Here is a 22,967-nt window from a genome sequence, read left to right on the forward strand (position 1 = left end):
GCGCCACAGAGTGTCTGCTTTGCAAGCGCTGGAAGGCATACATGTTCTTGCAGGTAAACTCTGCTCTCCAAGTTGATTTCTGCGCGTGTGAATGTAACTGACTTTTGACACTTTGGCGGCGGAAACAAAGGAGGCATTGGCCCTCCTATGATTGTTCACTTTCAAGGTGATCTAACCCACGGACCTCTGTAGTTTACCTTGATTGACGGCTGGTGGTTGCAAAATGCGAGCATTTGGCCACAGTCTGGAGCCCTGCTGTCTGATCCAGTGCTAAAGTTGTCTTACCTTCCAGTTCGGAGATTTTCTCAGACAGACCGGCAGAGCTTTTACAGCCGTAGCCGAGTGGAGGCATGAGGTTTTGGAAGCTCAGTTTTGTATGATGATCTTTGGAGACCTGGGATAAATTGGATGATTTCGTTATGGGGCGGCGTCCTCATCAGAGTGGTCTCAGCTAATTAGCAAAGTATTGTTGAGACCGATATTTAATGTATGTCTGTCTGTGTTTCAGCTTTACCTCCAGATGTTCTGGAAGTGATTGTTGGTGAAGAGGAGCAGCAGGAGTGTAGCTCCAGTGTGGACCAGCAGGAGCCAGAGCCCCCCCCACACATTAAAGAGGAACAGGAGGAACTGTGGAGCAGTCAGGAGGGAGAGCAGCTTCAGGGGCTGGAGGAGGCTGATATCACCAAGTTCCCATTCACTCCTGTCCCTGTGAAGAGTGAAGATGATGAAGAGGAAGCTCAGTCCTCACAGCTTCATCAAAGACAAACTCAACACATGGAAACAGAAGGTAATTGTGACGTTGTGAAGGAGAGAGGAGAACCTCCGTCAGGTTTGAGAAGGCATGTGACTGTGTGTTGATGTGATTGCGCTTTAGACAAATTATAAGTGCAACTGTCTTCTGTTATTGGAGCGAGTGGAAGCATGTAGATGTTAAACAGAAGAGGCCCCAGAATGGAGCCTTGGGGAACTCCACATTGAATACTAGTCCACTCAGATGTTTATCGAGAGACACAAAGTAGTCCCTGTTAATAATGTTAATAATTGTCAGTCTTTACAGCACTCAGGCTGAAAGTTAGAAGTCAGAAACATGAAATCCCAGGTTTTTTCATCACGTAAAGAGATTTGAAAGGAGACTCTGTACTGTTGATTCTGTCTCTCTGTGTCAACGTCGCTCTCTGTGTGTTTCCTGTTTCCTGCAGATGTTCAGCAGATGTTGGTGGTTAAAGAAGAGGTTTCCCCTGAGCAGCAGGAGTGTAGCTCCAGTGTGGACCAGGAGGAGCTAGAGCCCCCCCCACACAATAAAGAGGAACAGGAGGAACTGTGGAGCAGTCAGGAGGGAGAGCAGCTTCAGGGGCTGGCGGAGTTCCCATTCACTCCTGTCCCTGTGAAGATTGAAGATGATGAAGAGGAAGCTCAGTCCTCACAGCTTCATCAAAGACAAACTCAACACATGGAAACAGAAGCTGATGGAGAGGACTGTGGAGGACCAGAACCAGCCAGGAACCCACATCCACTTTTACAATCAGAGACTGAAGACCAGATTGGAGATTCTTCTGAACCTGAGACTGATAACAGTGCTGATTGGAAGGAGACCAGAGAACCTCAGTCAGATTTAAACTCATTGAAACGTGATTCAAGATGTAAGAAACCATTCAGCTGCTCTGAGTGTGGGAGGAAATTTGATCGCAAGTCAAATCTGAAGAGACACATGAGAACTCACACAGGAAAAAAAACTTTCAGCTGTTTAGTTTGTAAGGAAACATTTTTAATGTCTAGAAATTTACGGTTACACATGAGAATCCACACAGGAGAAAAGCCTTTCAGCTGCAGTGTTTGTAATAAATCTTTTACAGAAAGAGGAAGTTTACAGAAACACATTAGAATCCACAATGGAGAGAAGCCTTTTAGCTGCTCTGAGTGTGGTAAAGCTTTCACTTATAGTCAACACCTAAAGAAACACATGATAACTCATACAGGAGAGAAGCCTTTTACCTGCTCAGTTTGTAATAAATCTTTTACACAGAGTGAAAATTTACAGAAACACATGAGAACCCACACAGGAGAAAAATCTTTCAGCTGCTCAATTTGTGATAAAAGATTTGGCTACAAGTCAGATCTGAAGACACACATGAGAACTCACACAGGAGAAAAACCTTTCAGCTGCTCAGTCTGTAAGAAATCTTTTACACAGAGTGGAGATTTACGGTCACACATGAGAACTCACACAGGAGAAAAACCTTTCAGCTGCCCAGTCTGTAAGAAATCTTTTACACAGAGTGGAAGTTTACGGCCACACATGGCAGTCCACACAGGAGAGAAAAGATTCAGCTGCAGTGTTTGTAACAAAAGATTTGCCTGGCGTTCTGATGTCAAAACACATAAATGTGTTGGTCAGATGGAAACAGAAGCTGATGGAGAGGACTGTGGAGGACCAGAACCAGCCAGGAACTCACATCCACTTTTACAACCAGAGACTGAAGACCAGACTGGAGACTCTTCTGAACCTGAGACTGGTGACATGGAATAATGTCTGTGCCTTTATATCCAAGCAAAACTTGTCAAGTATCAAACAAAAACTTTAGTTTACCAGATGGCGCCGCGTGAGTGGTAGGCTATTGCAGCATTTTTTTCTTCTTCCAAACTGTTCTTCAACGTGTGTATATTAGGGCTGCAACTAACGATTATTTTCATAGTCGATTAATCTATTGATTATTTTCTTGATTAATCGATTGGTTGTTTGGTCTATAAAATGGTGAAAAATGTGGATCGGTGTTTCCCAAAGCCCAAGATGACATACTCAAATCTCTTGTTTTGTCTACAACTCAAAGATATTAAGTATACTGTCACAGAGGAGAGAAGAAACAATATTCACATTTAACAAGCTGGAATCAAAGAATTTTTAAGTTTGTCTTAAAAAGTTACTCAAACCGACTAATCGATTATCAAAATAGTTGGGATTCATTTAAAAGTTGGCAACTAATCGATTAATCTTTGCAGCTCTAATGTGTATATATGGATGTACAACTGTGGAGATTAGCTGTGTGTCCTTTTCTTTTTTTCTGGACTTTACAACTTTGCAATGGGAGACCCATTCGGCCGGCTTGGAGGGGTTGCAAGAGCTGTAGTTCCAAGCGGGGAATGGGGAAAAGTTACATAGTGTTGCTTTAATGTAGCACTGCAATATGAGCCATCACTGGACAATATTCTGCACTATGATTATTTATATATTTATTACTCTGTGTTACCTCCAACTGTGCAATATGTCATTTCTATTAATCCGCACCATACTCATCTGTGTTTATATAAAAGTGTTTATTGTGTTAATATGTTTGTTTTATTACTATTATAACTAATTATATTTTTTCTATTTCTTATACTTTATGTATATTTTTTCTCCTATGTCTACTTAATGTGTATTTTTGTTCTTCTGATGTGTGTAATTTCTTTTTCTTTTGAGCTGCTGTAGCACAGGGATTTCCCCAGTGTGGGATTAATGAAGTCTATCTTATCAAATCAAATAATTATTAATTTCTTACGCTGCTGCTGTTATTCGTGTATCTTATACCATTGTAGCCTGTTTTTATTTTTTTTAATCTCTTTCATGAAAGTTTTTAACTGCTCTTTAATGTTTTGTGTAAAGCATTTTGAATTGCCTTGTTGCCGAAATGTGATATAGAAATAAAGTTGCTTTGCCCTACAACCTGCAGCCTGTCAGTCAGTCACTAGGGCATAGAGGAGGTGGAACGTTAACCTCACTATGACCACTTTTTTCGACCCGTTCTCACTCCCAACTCATCTAATACGGACACTTGGTCAGATACAACACAATAAGCATCCTTCACACCGGGCAGAGCAGCAGCTCTGCGGCGCTGTAAGATGAGGTAGTATTAAGAGAGATAACCGTAGAGAGGAGTATGAAAGCCCAAAATGCTGCGTAGGGCGGGAGATTGGCGGGTGTCAAAAAGTGACGCAACACTCCCGACCAAGCGCGAGACTTTTAGTGTCAATATCAAACACCAAAGACACCTGACCAAGCGTCTGTATTTGACGCGATGGAAGTGAGAATGTGTTAATATATTGCAGCGGATGCTGTCTGCGTGGCGTTTTGAAAAGTTGAACCACACTTGGGACGGATTAATTGGTATTTACGTGACTCGCTGCAACTTGAACAAGCTGCAGAGGTGACGTAGTTTGCTCCATCAGCTCTGTGTGTGTGTGTCAGAGCTGAGCCCTGCTATCTGTGAAATATGACAAAAGGAATAAGGACATTGCACTTACGTATGAGCTCTCAGGTACCGAAATTTGGCACGATTGATATTATGTGAATTGGTCCCCAGTAGTACTGGCCTAATCCGGTTGGTACCCTAAAAAGTACACAGTTTTAGTACCCAACCCCACAATAAATCTAACAAGGGTTGAAGGTGTTTCAGAGGTACTGCAGTGACTCTGGGAGGGTTTTATCTCCTGGTATTGGCTGGACAAACCCTATGAGGAATTACAAACTGTGAAATCTTTGTTTTTGTAATGTCATCTGTAAGGGTTAAATAATATAATAAAATGTACATTTATTATATTAAAAACTTTTTTCAAAGCTCTGAAAATTTTATAAAGTATATGACTTTCTTCCAAAGTGTATTTTAATCATTAATCTTCTTTGTGTGTATTTCTGAGGAAGTCTTGAACACTTCCGGACTTTTATTTTGAAGCTCAGCAACCGCTCTGCACCGGAAGCTATAGTCTTTACTGCGGCTAATGGTGCGTTCTTTTTGTCTTGTAATCGCGACTAGTAGCTCGAGTGTGACGTCACATCCATGTCGGAAAACGAGTAACTGTGGGTTGTTGCGTTCTTTTTGTCACACAATACTACAAGTCGGAGAAAAGATGGATTTTTGTAACATTTTTAGTAACATTTAAGATTCTATTCACCCAATTATTGACATATTACACACATATATTTCACAGTTTGATACATGAAAATTACGTTTTAATTAACATTAACGTTAGGCTACTGCTCTGCTTTCTGCTCAAGGCTCGGCTTAAAGCCGTTGTTGTCATATAGCAACTGAGCATCTCTAGCCAATTTCAGCTGCACAAGCTACAAAATAACTAATCAGGCGATATTTAACTCCTAATAAGACTGTAGCGACATGCCTATAGGTAACAGTATACAGTGCTGAGAAAGAGGTAAAATGTGTAAAGTCCAGATGCTGAGAGCGTTGGTGGAGCAGCGACTAACTGCGGCTGCTGAAGAGATATTTGGGCTGTTTGAAAGAACGATAGCAGAGTACGAGGAGGAACTTTGTCGTTCAAAAGAGGAGAACGAGCGACAACGGGAGCTACTGGACGCTGTTTTCAACCCTCAGCTTCGGTTACACAGAGCAGGTTTGGGCATTAAACCTTCACTTGATCTTTCTCTCCTTGCTGTGATCTCTTCTCTCAGCAACAATATGACTATAGGACGAATGTAAATAAGAATTTCTTCATAAGCTCTATTGTAATCTTCGCTCTTTAACAGGCCTTCGCCAAACTCACCAGACTCCATGTAAATAATCAGTACTTTTATCATCGTAAAACACACTGCATTCAAAGTGGACAGAAACACAATAAAACTATGAAAATCTGTCTTGGTTTGTCTTTCCACTGTACCAAAAATCACCACTCTGGTTTGGTTGAAATAAACTCTTAATTCACACATGTACATGTGGAAATATGCTGGCTCTATACATGCTAAAAGTCCTGATTATTAACATGGAGTCTGGTGGGTTTGGTACAGGGTACAGTACTTTTACATGGCCATTTTCATTTTAAAGCGCCAATATTATGCTAATTTTCAGGTTCATAATTGTATTTTAAGGTTGTACCAGAATAGGTTTACATGGTTTAATTTTCAAAAAACACCATATTTTTGTCTCTGTTTTAGCTACAGAGTGAGACTTCTGTACTGTCTTTGATTGCACTCGTAAATGTGCAGTAGCTCAGATGTAGATCCTGTCAGCTTGCTAGCTCCATAGACAGTAAAAGAGAGGCTTTTTCTCCAACTTCAGTCAGTTACAAGGCAGGATTAGCTGGGAGACTTCTTTTTTAAAGATTATATTTTTGGGCATTTTAGGCCTTTAATTATAGGACAGCTGAAGAAGTGAAAGGGGAGAGAGAGGGGGAATGACATGCAGCAAAGGTCCGCAGGCCGGAATGGAACCCGGGTCCGCTGCGTCGAGGTGTAAACCTCTACACATGGCCGCCCGCTCTACCAACTGAGCTATCTGGGCGCCAGCTGGGAGACTTCTAAACGAGGGCGCACATGTAAGTAGTTCTTTTGGAGATTATGGTGAACTTGTGTGTGTTGTAGCAGTGCTTTGCCATTGAGAACGAGGTAGCATGCTAGCGTTAGCTAGGTGTTTTTTGAAGTCAACTGAAGAAAATGTTTCAAGTATAAAAGTTTGCAGATGACAGTCATTGGGCTGATCACTGGTGGTGAGGAGACTGCATACAGAAGGCAGGTAGCAGAACTGGTGTCAGAAAAATAATCTCTCCTTAAATGCAGAAAAGTCCAAGGAGATGATTATCGATCCCAGGAGATGGAGGAAGGTGCAGCACACACCACTATACATTGGGGGGGACAGAGATAGAGAGAGAGAGTGAAAACCTTTAAATTCCTCAGAACAAGCATCAGCGAGGATCTCATCTGGTCTGTATGTATGTGTGTGTACGTGAGCGCAGTGGTGTAGTCTAATGTATTTTAGCGGGTATACTGTACTATATAAATATATGGACCAGAATGGACATATTAAAGTGGGGCATTGTTTTTTTAACACTTTTCAACCACTTTCAGCAGATTTACTTTCACTCTAGAACATTTTAAATGTAGATATAAACTTATGAAAGACAAAAGAGCTTTAGATTTAGAACAACCGTGTGTACATGGTATATCCATATATTTACTATTATGAAAAAAGTGTTTGCCATTTGATGCAAATGCTTCATTTTGAGATGTGTTTATGGTATTTTGAATGCAGTGTTTCATTTTGAAGGAGATGTGAGGCATTTAGCATTTTGTGTGTGCAGTTTTAGGAATTGTGTGTAGAGTTTTGAAAAAAGGAGACATAGTTTTGAAAACGTGTGTAAGCAGTTGGAAAAAACTGTAAATAAAACATGCAATAAACACATTCAACATTGCCCACTCAATCATCTCAACAAACTCAACCATCAAAATACCTCTGAAGGCATTAACAAAGGAACAAAAGACATTACCCATATCTTCCAAAAAGCTGCATTAAATGCCAAACTTGGGAAAACAAAAGGAGTGAACAAAACACCTCTGACCAAAAATGGTTTGACAGTGAATGTAATGAAATGAGGAAACATTTAAGACAGCTATCAAACCAAAAACAGAAACCAACATGACCCAACACTACAACATGAATACTTTGAAACTCTGAAACAATATAATCAGACCATAAGACTAAAAAAATTCCACTGTACCAATCAAACACTTCAGGAGATTGAAAACGCAGTAGAATACAATACAAGAAAAATACAAGGGAAAAATACTTCAGTGACCTTTACAAAAGTATCCTACATGAAGACCTGAACATAAACCAAATTGATATTAAATCAAAATTATACAATCTTGAATCAGCCATTAAAACTTACATTTTCATCAATCATTACATTATCCAATTACATAAAAAGAGATAACAGACAAACTGAAATCTCTTAAATCAAGAAAAGCCTGTGGCACAGATTGCATAAAAAATTAAAGCTGCGAGCAGCGATGGACGGGCCCTCGCGCCTCGGCGCGCGTCGGGGTAACCGGCGGACTCCGCTCCTTGCGACCGTGAATTTGCAGGGCACTCAGACACTGCAAACCATCACCAATGAAGAAGGAAGTCTCTGCTGAGCGTAATGATACCTCACACAAGGGTCTACATCAAACGGGTCATTGGTTCAAATGTTCAATGACACCTCACACAAGACTCTACCTTAAACGGTTCAAATGTTATGGAAGGGGACGTGGCCTGAGTAAGTGGGCATGGGTAAATTAAAGGGGGCGGCTCAGTATCACATGTAAACCACACATTATAAATTTCATGTAAATCGGATGACGTTTGTCATATTAGGTGCATTTCCTGTTGCCAGCGGGGGGCGCTATGACCAAAAGTTAATTTTGGCCTGTAGGTGTCCTTAGGCCTGGACCCTTGTCAATCGTGAGAAATTTCAGGCAGATACGACAACGTACACTCAAGTTACAACAACTTCTTTGTTCATCGCTAAACACTCAAAATGGCCACCACGCCACGCCCACACCGTCTGATGAAAAGTTTTTATTTTAATAACTTTTCATCGTTAAGGTGTTGGGATGGTTTGAGACCAAGTTTGAAGTCCATCGGATGAAATCTCTAGGAGGAGTTTGTTAAAGTATAGCACCTTGACTTTTACGCCTACTTCCTGTTGCCACTAGGGGGCGCTATGACTCTAAGTAAATATCGGCCTTTATTTGTCCTCAGGGTTGGACTCTTATGAATCCTGAAAAGTTTAGAGCCAGTTGGACAACGTACACTCGAGTTACACCCACTTCCTGTTTCGGCGGCGAAACGCACAAAATGGCCACCCTAACACGGCCACGCCCTATGACGAAAAGTTTTTCTTTTAACAACTTTTCATTTTTAACATCTTAAGATGGCACAGACCGAGTTTGAAGTTGATCGGATGATCGGAAGTACGACATGTGGAAATGGCCAAAATCACACTAATTTCGAACTTTGAAATCAAAATGGCGGACTTCCTTTTGGGTTTAGGGTATGGCTCCAATGAAGTGTTTTGTACAACTTGACCTGTTACATATGTGTACCAAGTTTTGTGAGTTTACGTTAAACGCACAGCAGGGGCTCAATTCTTTTAACTTTCTAGGGGGCGCTAGCGAGCCATTTTTGTGCGGCTATTCGCAAAACCATTAAAATACGTACATTTTCACCAGACTTGATGCGACCGCCAAATTTGGTGAGTTTTTGAATATGTTAAAGGTGCAATATGTAATATTGTGTGTAATACTGGCAGCTAGCAGTTAAAATAGTTACTGCACTACCAATTCAAAATACTGGAGAGTCGTTTCCCCCGCCCCCTCCTGCCCAGACTCAAAGTTCACGGAGGTTGCCAGGCTGAGACCGCAGCATTCACAACAATGTTGCTAAATGCTTTTCTCACATAGCCAGACATTACTCCACAGCACAGCGGAGTAGCTAACGTTATATGCTAGTCTCACATAGCCAGACATTACTCCACAGCACAGCGGAGTAGCTAACGTTAGATGCTGGCTATATTGACAGTCATAAAAGCCCGTGCTCACGCGGAGCTCTGTAACCAACTGACAGACACACTTTTTCGGCTTAAAATGACAGTATGAACCGCTAAAAACACAACAACCTCACTGTCCTCTCCACACGCCAGTCAGGCACACTTCCTCGGCTTAGAATTACAATACGAAACGCTAAAAATACCACTACCTTGCCGACGGAACACACTTCATTGGCTTAGAATTACGGCAACAATCGCTAAACACACTGCAAACTCACAGTCCTCTCTTTCCGATTTACAGCCCCCCTCTCGTGGCTTAAAATAACTCACCGTTGTCGGCTCGAGCCGCTGAACTACACGTTGTAAACAGCCATGGGCTGCTTCCTCCGGTAACGTTAGCAGGGTTAGCATGGCGGCGTTAGCCAGGACCAGTCGGGATCACTTTACTGGCTATGTCTCAATTGTTTTTTGCGAGTAACCAACTCGGGTACTCTAGCTATATAATTCAATGTGAGTACACAAATGTTGAAATGACAAAAAAATGCCCATCCCTAGTAGCTGTGATAAATTAGCCTGAAGCTAATGCTTACCTGTTCAGGAGGAAATAAGCCAACTCTGCGTCCTTTTGGGATCTAAGCTGTCTCCATCTTTCAAATACATCTCCAATATTTACCACGGGGTTGTTACGTCTCTGGTCAGGCAACTGTTAGAAACATGCTGTTTTTTTTTTATGTCATGTATAATCTATCTCCTTTGATCCTGTTCGTTTGTTTGCTGCTTTCATGGCTGTACTACCGTTACAGCTGTAGCGTGCTGGGTTTACGTTTTTACAGGTATATCTGGCAACCCGGCCTGCCTGTCAAACTGGGCCGTTGATAAAAACACACAGATCAAAACATAAACATTAATTCCGTCACGGAATGTAAATTTCAAAAAGAAAAAATACTGACATTAGCATTGTTGTCAGAAAAGATAGTATTTCAGTTTAACATGTTTCCTTAATATCTGATAAGGCACTGGTGTCATTTTTGGATTTATTACAGTACAAATATTACATATTGGACCTTTAAGCCCCTGCTGAAAAACAGTACCCCGAGTTACAAATTGCAATTGTTAAACAGTTCAACATGGTGCTGACATCTGGCTGCTTTCCTGATGTCTGGAACCAGGGGCTAATCACCCCAATCCACAAAAATGGAAATAAATCAGACCCTAATAACTACAGAAGGATCTGTGTCAACAGTCAATAGTGTCCTAAATTCAAGGATACTAACCTTTACTCAAGAAAAAAAAACTACTTAGTTAATGCCAAATTGGCTTTCTTCCAAGTTACAGAACCTCCAATCATATATACACCTTACATACATACATTAACAAACATGTCATGATTGAAATGATGAAATTATTTGCTTGTTTCATTGACTTTAAAAAAGCCTTTGACTCCAATTCCCTACTGTCAGGTTGCTCAAATAAGTCCCTTAAGACTCTCCAGCTGATCCAGAATGCTGCAGCGCGTGTTCTCACAAGAACTAAGAAAAGAGATCATATTTCTCCTGTATTAGCTTCTCTGCACTGGCTTCCTGTTGAATCCAGGATTGAGTTTAAAATCCTTCTCTTGATCTACAAAGCTCTAAATGGTCTAGCACCATCATATCTAGAAGAGCTCCTAATACCCTATTGTCCCACTAGAGCACTGCGCTCCCAGAATGCAGAGTTACTGGTGGTACCTAGAGTCTCTAAAAGTAGAATGGGAGCAAGAGCCTTCAGTTATCAGGCTCCTCTCCTATGGAACCAGCTCCCAATCTGGGTTCGGGGGGCAGAAACTGTAATCGCTTTCAAGAATGAACTTAAAACTCTTCTATTTGATAAAGCTTATAGTTAGGGAGTGAGGAGTTGCAGTGTTCACCTAACTGGCCCACCTGCTTCTCTTCATAATTGTTAGATTAATAATACATAACAAAGTAGAGGGAGGCAGGCCAGCCAAGCCCGATCCGGCAGGGGGAAAGTTCTAAGCCCGAAAAAGCTACCTCTCCTTATGACCTGTCTCTTTTAGTTACGCTGTTATAGTTATGCTGTTATAGTTCTAGACTGCCGGGGGACTTCCTTCCTTCCTTTGACAGACTGAGCTGCTCTCTCCTCTCCCTTTCTATTACTATTACTATTACTATTTGTGTGCATCCCGTCCCAGAAATGCTTGTTATTAATCCTAGCTTCTGGGGAGTTTACTCCCCGGAGTCCTTATGTTTTTTCCCCCAGCGTATTTCCTTGGAGAACGTTGGCACCAAGATCCTGGTTCCAGCTGTCGCCGTGGTCCTGCTGCACTCCCTGCTGAGCTCAGCGGTGCCCTGCAATGTCATGCTGCTTCCTGCTGAACCCTGCAGCTTCCTGCTGAACCCTGCTGCTTCCTGCTGAACCCTGCTGCTTCCTGCTGAACCCTGCAGCTTCCCGCTACATTCAGTCACTGTTCCATTATTAATGTGACTACTATTGCCACTGTTCATCACACCACCAGACACCGCCTACCAAGAGCCTGGGTCTGTCCGAGGTTTCTTCCCAAGAGGGAGTTTTTCCTCCACACTGTCGCACTGCTTGCTCTTGAGGGAATTACTGTAATTGTTGGAATTGTTGGGGCTTTGTAAATTATAGAGTGTGGTCTAGACCTACTCTATCTGTAAAGTGTCTCGAGATAACCTATGTTATGATTTGATACTATGAATAAAATTGAATTGAATTGAAATTGAATTTGGCATGAAGGACTTTTCTTTAAACTCCTTCAAAGTGGAATAGGTGGCATATATGGCGTATATGACCTCATCAAATGTATGTACAAGCGCAACCAATGTGCTGTGAAAATTAATAATCAAAGAACTGAATATTTTACTCAGGGACGTGGTGTGAAGCAAGGATGCTGTATATAAATCCTGCATTATTCAACCTGTACATAAATGAACTTGCAGCAGCTCCAGGCCTCACACTCTTAGACACAGAGATTAAATATCTACTATATGCAGATTACCTTATTTTGTTGTCTCCAACCAGAGATGGTCTTCAACATAACTTGTCCATCCTGGAACAATACTGCCATAACTGGGCATTGGAGGTCAATTTCAAGAAAACTCAAATTATGATCTTTAAAAAAAAAAGCCAGATGTCTTGAAACCAAATACCATTTTGTTTTGAATAACACCCAAATTAAACACACACACAATTATACTTACCTTGGTCTGACCTTATCTGCATCAGGGAATTTTAATAAAGCCATACATTCACTCAAAGAAAAAGCATGCAGGACAATTTATGCATTAAAAACAAAGCTTTAACATTCCAATTAGAATCTGGACTAAAATATTTGATAGTGTAATTGTACCGATAGCACTATATGGGAGTGACATTTGGGCCCCACTCAGTAGATTGGAGCATGACTCCTGGAACAAACACCCGATAGACGAATAGAAGAATTCTAAATTTTCAAACGAAAACCCCAAATAATGCCTGTCGAGCAGAACGGGGACTTTTCCCATTACTTCTAAATATACAGAAACAAGCTATTACAATTTGGACGCACCTCATTTTAAAGCACTAAAAACCCAAGAGCTGAATTGTGAAAACAGTGCCCTCAGTCAGCTGATGGTGAAGCTAACTTTACATTACATTACATGTCATTTAGCTGACGCTTTTATCCAAAGCGACTTATAATTAAGTGCATTCAACTGAGAAGGTCCAAACTCTAGACAACAAGTAAGTGCAAGTACATTAGCTTTAAATAAGCTAAGCTACAAAGAAACGTATGAAAGTGCAGGTTCAAGAGTTTTTTTTTTTATCCGAGGTGTAGTCAAAGTCAAAGTCAAGGTCAAGTTTATTTCATCCATAAAAATGGAAATTACAGTGCTCACACCGCCTAATACAATACAATACATAAATACAATACAAAATTTATAAAAATGTACGTTTAAAGTGCTTGTTGTGCTGTCTGATAGACTGAGGTATAAAAGAGAGAGCATACCGCTTAGTTCGTGTCACAGGAGGCCTTAGCCTACCACTACGTTCCATAACTCTACCAGTCAGATTATCATGAAGAGGGTGACCTGGTTCCCTCGTTATTTTCTGTATCATTTTTGCCAGACGCTCATCATATACTTGATCCACTGTATTTAACTCTCCTACCATTTTTCCAGCCCTTTTAGTCACTCTATCAATCCTGGCCTTCTCGGTTATCCCAGCATTCCCCCCCCAACCCACCACACAATAGCTCCAAACACTACATATCACTGACATAAAAAACATTCTCACCACATCTGTATTCACCTTAAAGGACTGCAACTTCCTCATACAGTATACACTGTAAAAACGGACTTTGGAGGGTAGTAAATACAACACATGCAAATTGTTTAAATTTTACTGCAAATATATTAGTCAGCAAGCAAATATACAATAATGGGTAAATTCTACCTATATTACATATTTTATAACAGTAACATTTGCAGGCTAAACAAATATAATAAAATCTACCCCAAAATGATAAGTCTGCAGTTCAAAGTGCACATGCGTCAGTGCTGGTTCTTGGCCAAGATCTATCGTTTCACTGGCGGGAAACTGGAGTCAAGCTGTTCGGTTTAGCTAAGGTAAGATTCCTTTTTAACAGGTTGCTGTGTGTAATAAACTTATTTAATGGTTGGTTTAGAGTGTGTATTTGGCTTGCTTCTCTAGGCTGTTAACAAGTTACTCAATGGCAGTTTGTCATTAAAAGTTAGCAAGCTACCGAGTGCCAGCTAGCTAGCTAATGCCAGAGTTGAAAGGCTAACGTTAGCTTCTAATGTTACTAAAATGTAGCAATGTGGAGATTGTTGGAAGAGATGTTAGTTACGTTACTTCAAACTAGCTAACGTTACCTGTCGTGGCATTTGACGGTGTCACAATGTAACGTTATTGCTTTCACGGCTGAACCATGTAGGCTCTAAATGTAAGCTAACTGTTAGCTAACATTACAGGTAATGTCACCTAACGTTAGCTAGGTAGCCGGATAGATACAGTAAGGTTACCTAATAGTATTGATAAGCCCCGACATTACCTGCTTTTGAGAAAATATATTTTAGGCCAACCTTAGCTACATAAAGTTTGGCTTACTCAGCTTTCATCTTACCAAATCCGTTTGTTATTTAATATACAATACAATTGAGATAGGGGTGGATAAAAAAGGGTGAACTCAACTGTGAGGGCAGTGCAACAACCAGTCAATCTCTGTTACACGCATACGCTAACTACAATACACAAATACACTGTAAATGAGGTGTGTGTGTGTGTGTATATATATATATATATATATATATATATATATATATATATGTATATTAGGGTGACCAGATTTCCTGGAGCTAAAACCGGGACACTTGACCGTAGTGGGTTTGTGCACCCACACGCTTTTTAACGTGAACATGTGCCAGCCCTATTCAGACACAGACACAGACAGTAACTTCATTATTTTCATCCTAGGCTCCTCGTCTAATAATAAGTGTTTTTTGCTGTGAAATTAACAAAATTGCAGTAACAGCCTTTTTCAGTTTAGTGTGAGATTTATGTTGAGATTTTTTCTAAAAAAGATTTTTTTAAGTGTTATTTATTCCAATAACAGCAAAGTAATTAAAATGATTTATTGAAAATTTTGAGCATTAAACACTTAATTTCCTGCATTCTGGTAAATTTTTATGCACCTATTTCTACCTTTTTCTGAATCAATGTATGCTGCAAATATCTTTATTTAAAGAGAAACAGATTACAATCCATATATAAAAACATAATGGAATATATTGCAGTAAGGCTGTCAGGCATTCTGTATTGCTTTCAACTATTTATTCTCCTTTGGATGGACTTTTCTAATTATATCTGAGTCAGCACACATGTAGCCTATAGGCATCATTTACTCTTACCTCCTGTTTTGCGTCTTTTGTTGGTTAAGTAACCTCCTTAATGTGCATATGACAATTATTTACCTCAATGATACATTCATTCATTTTAATTTATTAATAAACCCCTGGACGGTAATATTTCAGATGTTTGAGCAAGATTTACTGCTCTTGTCCAAACCTTTGTGCACATTCAAAGTACAGTATATAAACACAGTAGTGTTCTCTGTGATTTGGAGGAGTCGTGATATTTTGAGAAAAATAAAGTGATAATATAATATATAATAAAATCACAAGCTATATTTCAGAAAATTGCATTACGTGATTGCTCTGCTGATACGGTAGATCTCAGACCTTCTGACAGACACAGAGCCCCGTTTGGGTCTCTGGTCTCTGAATGAGACAAATTGTTTAGCTATGGAAGTGGCTGTACGCTGCTCTACGTCGGAGGTGGAAAACCAAAAAACTAAAGAATACATGGAGCACAAACGCAACACATCTGCCGCAGCATGGCCACAGCTGAGCGCATCCATGAACCTGAAGCTGCGCTGCATTTTACAGAGAGAGTGGACACTATGGAGTTAGAATCATGCCAAAACCTCACACACACACACACACACACACACACACACACAAAAAACGTGTTTTACTCACGCCCAACGATTCACAAACAAACTCAGTGTGGTTTGCAAATACAAAACATCATTCACAAACTAATGCATTTTGTTCTGCAAATAAGAAACCTACCTATCAAACAAATACAGTATGTTTTACACATACAAAAACGTATTTCTTCAATGACAAAAAATATCCTGCAAGTACAAACTAAAATCTTTCAAATACAAAAAAAAATCTTTCAAGTACAAAAAAAAATCCTTCAAGTACAAAAAAAAATCCTTCAAGTATATGGAGTTATATTAGTATCTTTATTCAAGAGCGCATTCTTTCAATTTGAGAGCATTTTTCACTGATATTACGTTCAGATTTTGTAATAATTTCCCTCAAAACCTTGCTCTCACACTCAAATGGTCATGCTCGCGCTTGGATTTGCTCTGCTTGTGCTCAAACTTTGTGCTCAGACTCAGATATGTTGTTCTGTGGACAGATTTCCTGCTCTCAGCTTTGAACCTTCTCCTCGCACTCAGCCTGATTCTGCGCGCTTGCAAATCTGCTGCTCTCGGATCTCTCCTGCGCGCTTGGATTTTTCTGTGTTACAACAGTATCAAAATTCCACAACCAATAGAATGCCAGGTATAGTGTTGACCAATGAAATGATCCCTGCCCCGTTGAGGGTGCGTTCGTTTTATGTGAGAACATCCGTTGCGGCCCGGCTCCCATGTAACCATGGGTCAGTAACCCAAGTTTATTTAACCCCGCCGTCCATCGCTTTATTATCAGTATATGTCAATAATGTGCACAGAATGGTCGACGGTCTTTCACCTGCACCCATCAGGAAACGGGAGAAAGCTTTGAAGTGGGACATATCAAGTTACGTAGCTACACAACTATGAGGGTGAGTAACATAAATTAAGCACATAGCATATGGCGCTAGCCTAGCTTGATGTCTGTAAACAAATAGCTTTTCTTTAAATCAGTAGTTTAGCTAGCTAGATTGAACGACATATGACGGACAGTATGTGTGTATTTACAACTGGTATTTAATGACACCACTTTGTAATTTGTCCTCGTTTGGTTAACCATGTTCCTGGGGATTTGGCTAATTTCAGACATGCTAACATACAGCCTAGCTTGATGTCCGTAAACAAATAGATTTTCTTCATAGTTTAGCTAGATTGAACAACATATGACCGACAGTATGTGTATTTTTCCTCGTTTGGTTAACCTCTCCTTCCTGGAGATTTTGCTAATTTAATGTTAGAGCCAATAGTAAAACCTAAACTGTAATAGAACTGAAAGAACACCAGAAACTGGATTGTTTGTGTTCACTGTTGTGTGTTGTTCATCAGAATTTAGTCTTCATTTCTTCATATAACATTAGTTTGAAAATGATGGATTCATATCAGTCTGTATAAAACGTTGTAATGTTAAGTACAATGTTATCACTATAATAAAAACAGATCTAGAATAATTTTTTTTTATAATAAAGTTTTTTTTAATGAATACAAAGCAAACTGAACAGAAAAAACAAGCATTTTCTTTTCTTTTCTTTTCTTCCAGTTGAGAATGAAGGGCTCGACCAATGCTGCATCATAGCAGCAGAGTCTTATCACAGGCCCATGAAAGCTAGAAGTCACCCTGCTGCTCCAGATCTACCTACTGTATGACTGGCTACAGACTACAACCATCTGCAACATCATCAACAGCTGCAATTAAAGTCTCTTGGGGTCATATGGGACTCGGTTGTTCTCCATACTGCATCGTACACTATATTATTTTTCGTTTTTGTTATATTAGTAGTCTACAGACAACACTAAGTATCATTACTTAATCACAGTATATATTATTCTGGTGTACACTGTTGATGTGACTCACTGCTATTGATTATACATCACTTTAGCTTGCTACTACCTCATAACTTTGCCTTAATTGCTCTTGTTTAGTTAATTTATTTTCTACTAGTTATATATATCTCCTATTTAATTCATTTATTCTATAACTTGTGTTGCAATACCTGAATTATCCCTCTTGTGAACACTAGACTTATCTTATCTTTATTTTAGTTCATATCATAACCCTGCTCACAAACTCACCTGTACCTGGGTCATCAGTTTGCCAATATCAATGTTCCTGCTACAGTAAATCCTACAGGCAAAGTGTACTGCTTCACAGGAGTATGAACCATACGCTTTTTAGGTTTTGTGTCAAATATTGTGCAGTTGGTTATGAATTACTTATTGTTTTGACAAGGTAAATTAAAGCTGTTTAACAACCTGCAAGTGTCCACTCTGGTAAATTTAATTATACTGTTTTTAGATTTAGATTACAGAAAATGAAAAACCTATTTGCCTTGATAAGGGTTTTAATTTGTTGCAAGTATGAACATGGCTTTAATAATCTTATTGCTCTGAAAAACCACAATGATTTAAGAAATATCAGTGATACTTAACATTTATTAATTGATTGTTTATGTGTGCAGACATTACAGGCACCTATTCATGTAAGCAGAGAACAAAATAGTTTGTTCTCTCTTTTATCACTTGGATTATGCAGGTGATGGTGCAGAAACGGGTGAAGTCCTTGTAGATCTCTGGCACTTTGAGGACAGACCCGATCCAGCAACTCTCCACTGTTGTCTTTGTATAGTGTGCTCCTATTTAAAACAAATTCATAGACATCAACACATAAGGTATTAGGTGTACATAGCTTTCTTTAACATCATTACTATCTTACCTTACCTTCTCTGCTTTGGATTTGTGGACATCACAGTAATTGTCTCTCCTGGGCCTTGTTCTGCACCCTGTGAATTTAAGCAAGAAAGAAATGATAAGTGTATGTAACAGATTTTACAATTAAATTATTATCAGACTTGCCAACGTACTTGGTTTGTGCCACTAATGCCTGCCCTCTGCACACAGGTGAGTACAGGGGGAACCAATGGGATTTTGCGTTTGGAGTAATGTACTGACTGGAACAACACAGTAGTGTGGTTGTACAACACTGGTCCATGCACACGGTGCAGCTCAACAGTGGTACTTCAGCCCCACCTGGAAGAAGGGAAACTGAAACAAAATACTTGTTTTTTTTCTGTTCAATTTGCTTTGTATTGATTTCATAAGGGTAAAAATAAATAACTGCTATTTTAAATAGTGTTTTATTATAGGAGTGGAATTGTACTTACAACTTTCTATACAGATATATATATATAATGTTATAAGAATTTAGAACATCTGAAAAACATGCAACAGTGATGTAAAAACTGATACAAACAATCCCGTTTCTTTTGTTTTTCAGTTATATTACAGTTTAGGTTTTACAATTGCCTCTAACATGTCTGAAATTAGCCAAATCCCCAGGAACATGGTTAACCAAACGAGGACAAATTACAAAGTGGGGTCATTAAATACCAGTTGTAAATACACACATACTGTCCGTCATATGTCGTTCAATCTAGCTAGCTAAACTACTGATTTAAAGAAAAGCTATTTGTTTACAGACATCAAGCTAGGCTAGCGCCATATGCTATGTGCTTAATTTATGTTACTCACCCTCATAGTTGTGTAGCTACGTAACTTGATATGTCCCACTTCAAAGCTTTCTCCCGTTTCCTGATGGGTGCAGGTGAAAGACCGTCGACCATTCTGTGCACATTATTGACATATACTGATAATAAAGCGATGGACGGCGTTGTTAAATAAACTTGGGTTACAGACCCATGGTTACATAGGAGCCGGGCCGCAACGGATGTTCTCACATAAAACGAACGCACCCTCAACGGGGCAGGGATCATTTCATTGGTCAACACTATACCTGGCATTCTATTGGTTGTGGAATTTTTATACTTTTGTAACACAGAAAAATCCAAGCGCGCAGGAGAGATCCGAGAGCAGCAGATTTGCAAGCGCGCAGAATCAGGCTGAGTGCGAGGAGAAGGTTCAAAGCTGAGAGCAGGAAATCTGTCCACAGAACAACATATCTGAGTCTGAGCACAAAGTTTGAGCACAAGCAGAGCAAATCCAAGTGCGAGCATGACCATTTGAGTGTGAGAGCAAGGTTTTGAGGGAAATTATTACAAAATCTGAACGTAATATCAGTGAAAAATGCTCTCAAATTGAAAGAATGCGCTCTTGAATAAAGATACTAATATAACTCCATACAAGTACAAAACAAATTCTACAAGTACGGAAAAAAAAATCCTTCAAGTACAAAAAAAATCCTACAAGTACAAAACAAATTCTACAAGTACGGAAAAAAAAATCATTCAAGTACAAAAAAAAATCCTTCAATTACAAAACAAATTCTACAAGTACAAAAAACTGTCACGTGACTTTTGGCACTAACGTTCCGCCTTGCTGATCCACACACAAATGCCCTCAGATCCACACACAAATGCAGGTAAATTTTCTAACAAATGTCCTGTAATTTGCACTCCACAACAGCAGGTGGCGCTGTTAAGTCAATTTAAGCCTACCAGGACCATAGATATATACACGCAGATTTTTTTTAAACGTTATTATGGTGCATAACTTACTGGAACAAAACTGAGCAACGTGTTGTTGCTGATGACTAAACCACTGATTATATATATGTATATTGAAGCGATGCTGGCGTTAAAGACCCGCTGATCGTTGTCTGATTCTCTGAAATGAATGCCGGCATTGCATTGTGGGAAATTGGCTTTGCATGCGCCCAACTCTGATCATATGGTGTTCTGTCTTACAGCCTACTGTAATATTTCACCAGTAATAAGACCAAAATAATATTATTAAAGTAAAGAAATGCATACTAATATCTACATATATGTTGCTAGATGTAGTATTATAGTTTAAAAAATATCAAAACAACAAAGCAGCTTCCCTGGCCAAAATAGACCGAAATAATAACATTAAAAGAAATACAATTAAACCATGATAAGTTCTGGTGAATTAAAACAGCGGTTATTGGGCTAAAAATACCAATAATAGCAAAGCTGTATACAGCTTCTCTGTACAGAAAGAAACATGCTGTGATCAGGGAATCTGTGCGTAGACAACGGATGATGATGTCATTGACCTACATGCATCGCAGCCGTGGGCCCGTGAGAGAATTTTCGGCGAATCTGTGAAACTGCCACAGTTTTTGAGTTAAGGGGCCGTGTTCATTTCACAGAATTCTGTGACATCGGCAGCCTGTAGGCTACTGCGAAGCAAGATCAACATGCTGGATTTCTTCAGTTACCCGGCTTCACCTAAGCCAGCTTTGCTGTTATTGGTATTTTTAGCCCAATAACCGCTGTTTTAATCAACATTTATTCACCAGATCTTATCATGGTTTAATTGTATTTCTTTTAATGTTATTATTTTGGTCTATTTCGGCCAGGGAAGCTGCTTTGTTGTTTTGATATTTTTTAAACTATAATACTACATCTAGCAACATATATGTAGATATTATCATAGTATGCATTTCTTTACTTTAATAATATTATTTTGGTCTTATTACTGGTGAAATATTACAGTAGGCTGTAAGACAGAACACCATATGATCAGAGTTGGGCGCATGCAAAGCCGATTTCCCACAATGCAATGCCGGCATTCATTTCAGAGAATCAGACAACGATCAGCGGGTCTTTAACGCCAGCATCGCTTCAATATACATATATATAATCAGTGGTTTGTCATCAGCAACAACACGTTGCTCAGTTTTGTTCCAGTAAGTTATGCAACATAATAACGTTTAAAGAGCAATGTGCAGGTTGGACACCCCTATACAGCATAGTGTATATTAATGATAAACAACTACATTTTCAAAACTGGAGGAATATATAACCGCCATAAACGATATTTTGAGATAAAATTCTAATAAAATAACTTCCGCATCTATCTATCACTGACCGGAAGTGACGTAACGCGAGGGAGTCTGGTCAAGTTCATGCTCAAATTACAATGGACGTGGATGAAGAAACCGAGCTCTCCAAAGTTGGCGAGCATGCCTATGATGGCCCACAGGCCTATAATTATGTGCCTCCTAGGAGAGACAGAGGTCAGGGGGAGATTAGGGGGGGGATCAGGGGGAGGAACAATGGGCAGAAGAGAGAAGTAGAGTTGCGAACCAGTGGCGAATAGGGCAAGTGACTTGGTGAGTTACTGTGTAGTATGGTGGCTAACTCTGGTTCATCTAGGCTAGTACATTGGTGTTATACAATAAATCTGCTTTAGCAAACATACTTTCGACCTTGTTTTAGTTTAAACATACATATAGATTGTCTTAATTTAAGCCAGCAACGTTTTGTCTTGTGATATTCTACAACCTAAGATTTTAACGCTCAGACAGCTGTGGAGTCCATCCAAGCCATGGATGTATTAAGAGAAGCAGGTTAGCACTAGCACAGAATCATTTTGTTGGCTAGGTGCTTGTGCGGACGTTGTGAGGCTATGGCGTCAGCGGTGGACAGCATGTGTTGTCGAGGTGGATGCCTACCGGGCACTAGTTGAGGGTTTAGTCCCGACCACGGACATTACCTGCCTGACGCTCCATCCCCTTCTCGCTGCAGGTAGCATACCTCAACTTCAGGCAGGAGTATGGTCCTCTCCAAGCCAACAGACCACAGTATGTTTAGATGAGAGTAATTTATAACACTATTATATTATACACTTCTGTTATAGTCGTCAGTTTTCTACACAAATAAAGTATCAAAATAATGTACATACTGTAACTACTTATATATAGCCATATTCTACTGCTCTTTATACTATTCCTCTTGCACATACAGTACACTTATTCTTACGTTACCGTTTCTGCACTACAATGGTACTGTTACCACACTGCACATCTGTCTATATGGTTCATACTGAATATCCATATTTATTCTGTTTTTCTTATATTCTGTTAATACCCTGCATATATATCTATATTCTTACTAATATGTTACTCCTACTACATTGCACATATCTATACATGTTGTTCATTACTTACTTACTTATACATATTTGATTTTGTTTCACTTCTGGTTGGACACAAACTGCATTTTGTTGTCTTTGTACTTGTACTCTGCACAATGACAATAAAGTATAATATAATCTAATGTGCATTATTGATGCTGAGGGATTAGCAGATTTTTCAACTCTGATGTGCATACATACCTTTATGGAATAAAATAACTGAAAATGTTACATCAAATAA

The 22,967-nt window shown here is 39.5% G+C and overlaps 2 protein-coding genes across 2 annotated transcripts in view; both read left to right on the forward strand.

Annotated features, from left to right (window-relative positions):
* Window positions 1-774: 774 nt before the first annotated feature.
* LOC114558156 (gastrula zinc finger protein XlCGF8.2DB) lies at window positions 775-3,648 on the forward strand. The gene is made up of 3 exons (XM_028581939.1): window positions 775-787; window positions 1,527-2,390; window positions 3,641-3,648. The coding sequence occupies exons 1-3, from the start codon at window positions 775-777 to the stop codon at window positions 3,646-3,648; spliced, it is 885 nt and encodes a 294-aa protein (XP_028437740.1).
* A 1,570-nt stretch (window positions 3,649-5,218) lies between these two features.
* Window positions 5,219-22,967, forward strand: part of LOC114559231 (zinc finger protein 709-like) — a 196,203-nt gene continuing 178,454 nt past the window's right edge. Inside the window, exon 1 of the mRNA XM_028583791.1 lies at window positions 5,219-5,382. The gene's annotated coding sequence lies outside the window, so the exon portion shown is untranslated. The remainder of the gene's footprint in view (window positions 5,383-22,967) is intronic.

The sequence above is a fragment of the Perca flavescens genome, chromosome 7 (genome assembly GCF_004354835.1).
Source record: "Perca flavescens isolate YP-PL-M2 chromosome 7, PFLA_1.0, whole genome shotgun sequence".
Classification (NCBI taxonomy): Eukaryota; Metazoa; Chordata; class Actinopteri; order Perciformes; family Percidae; genus Perca; species Perca flavescens.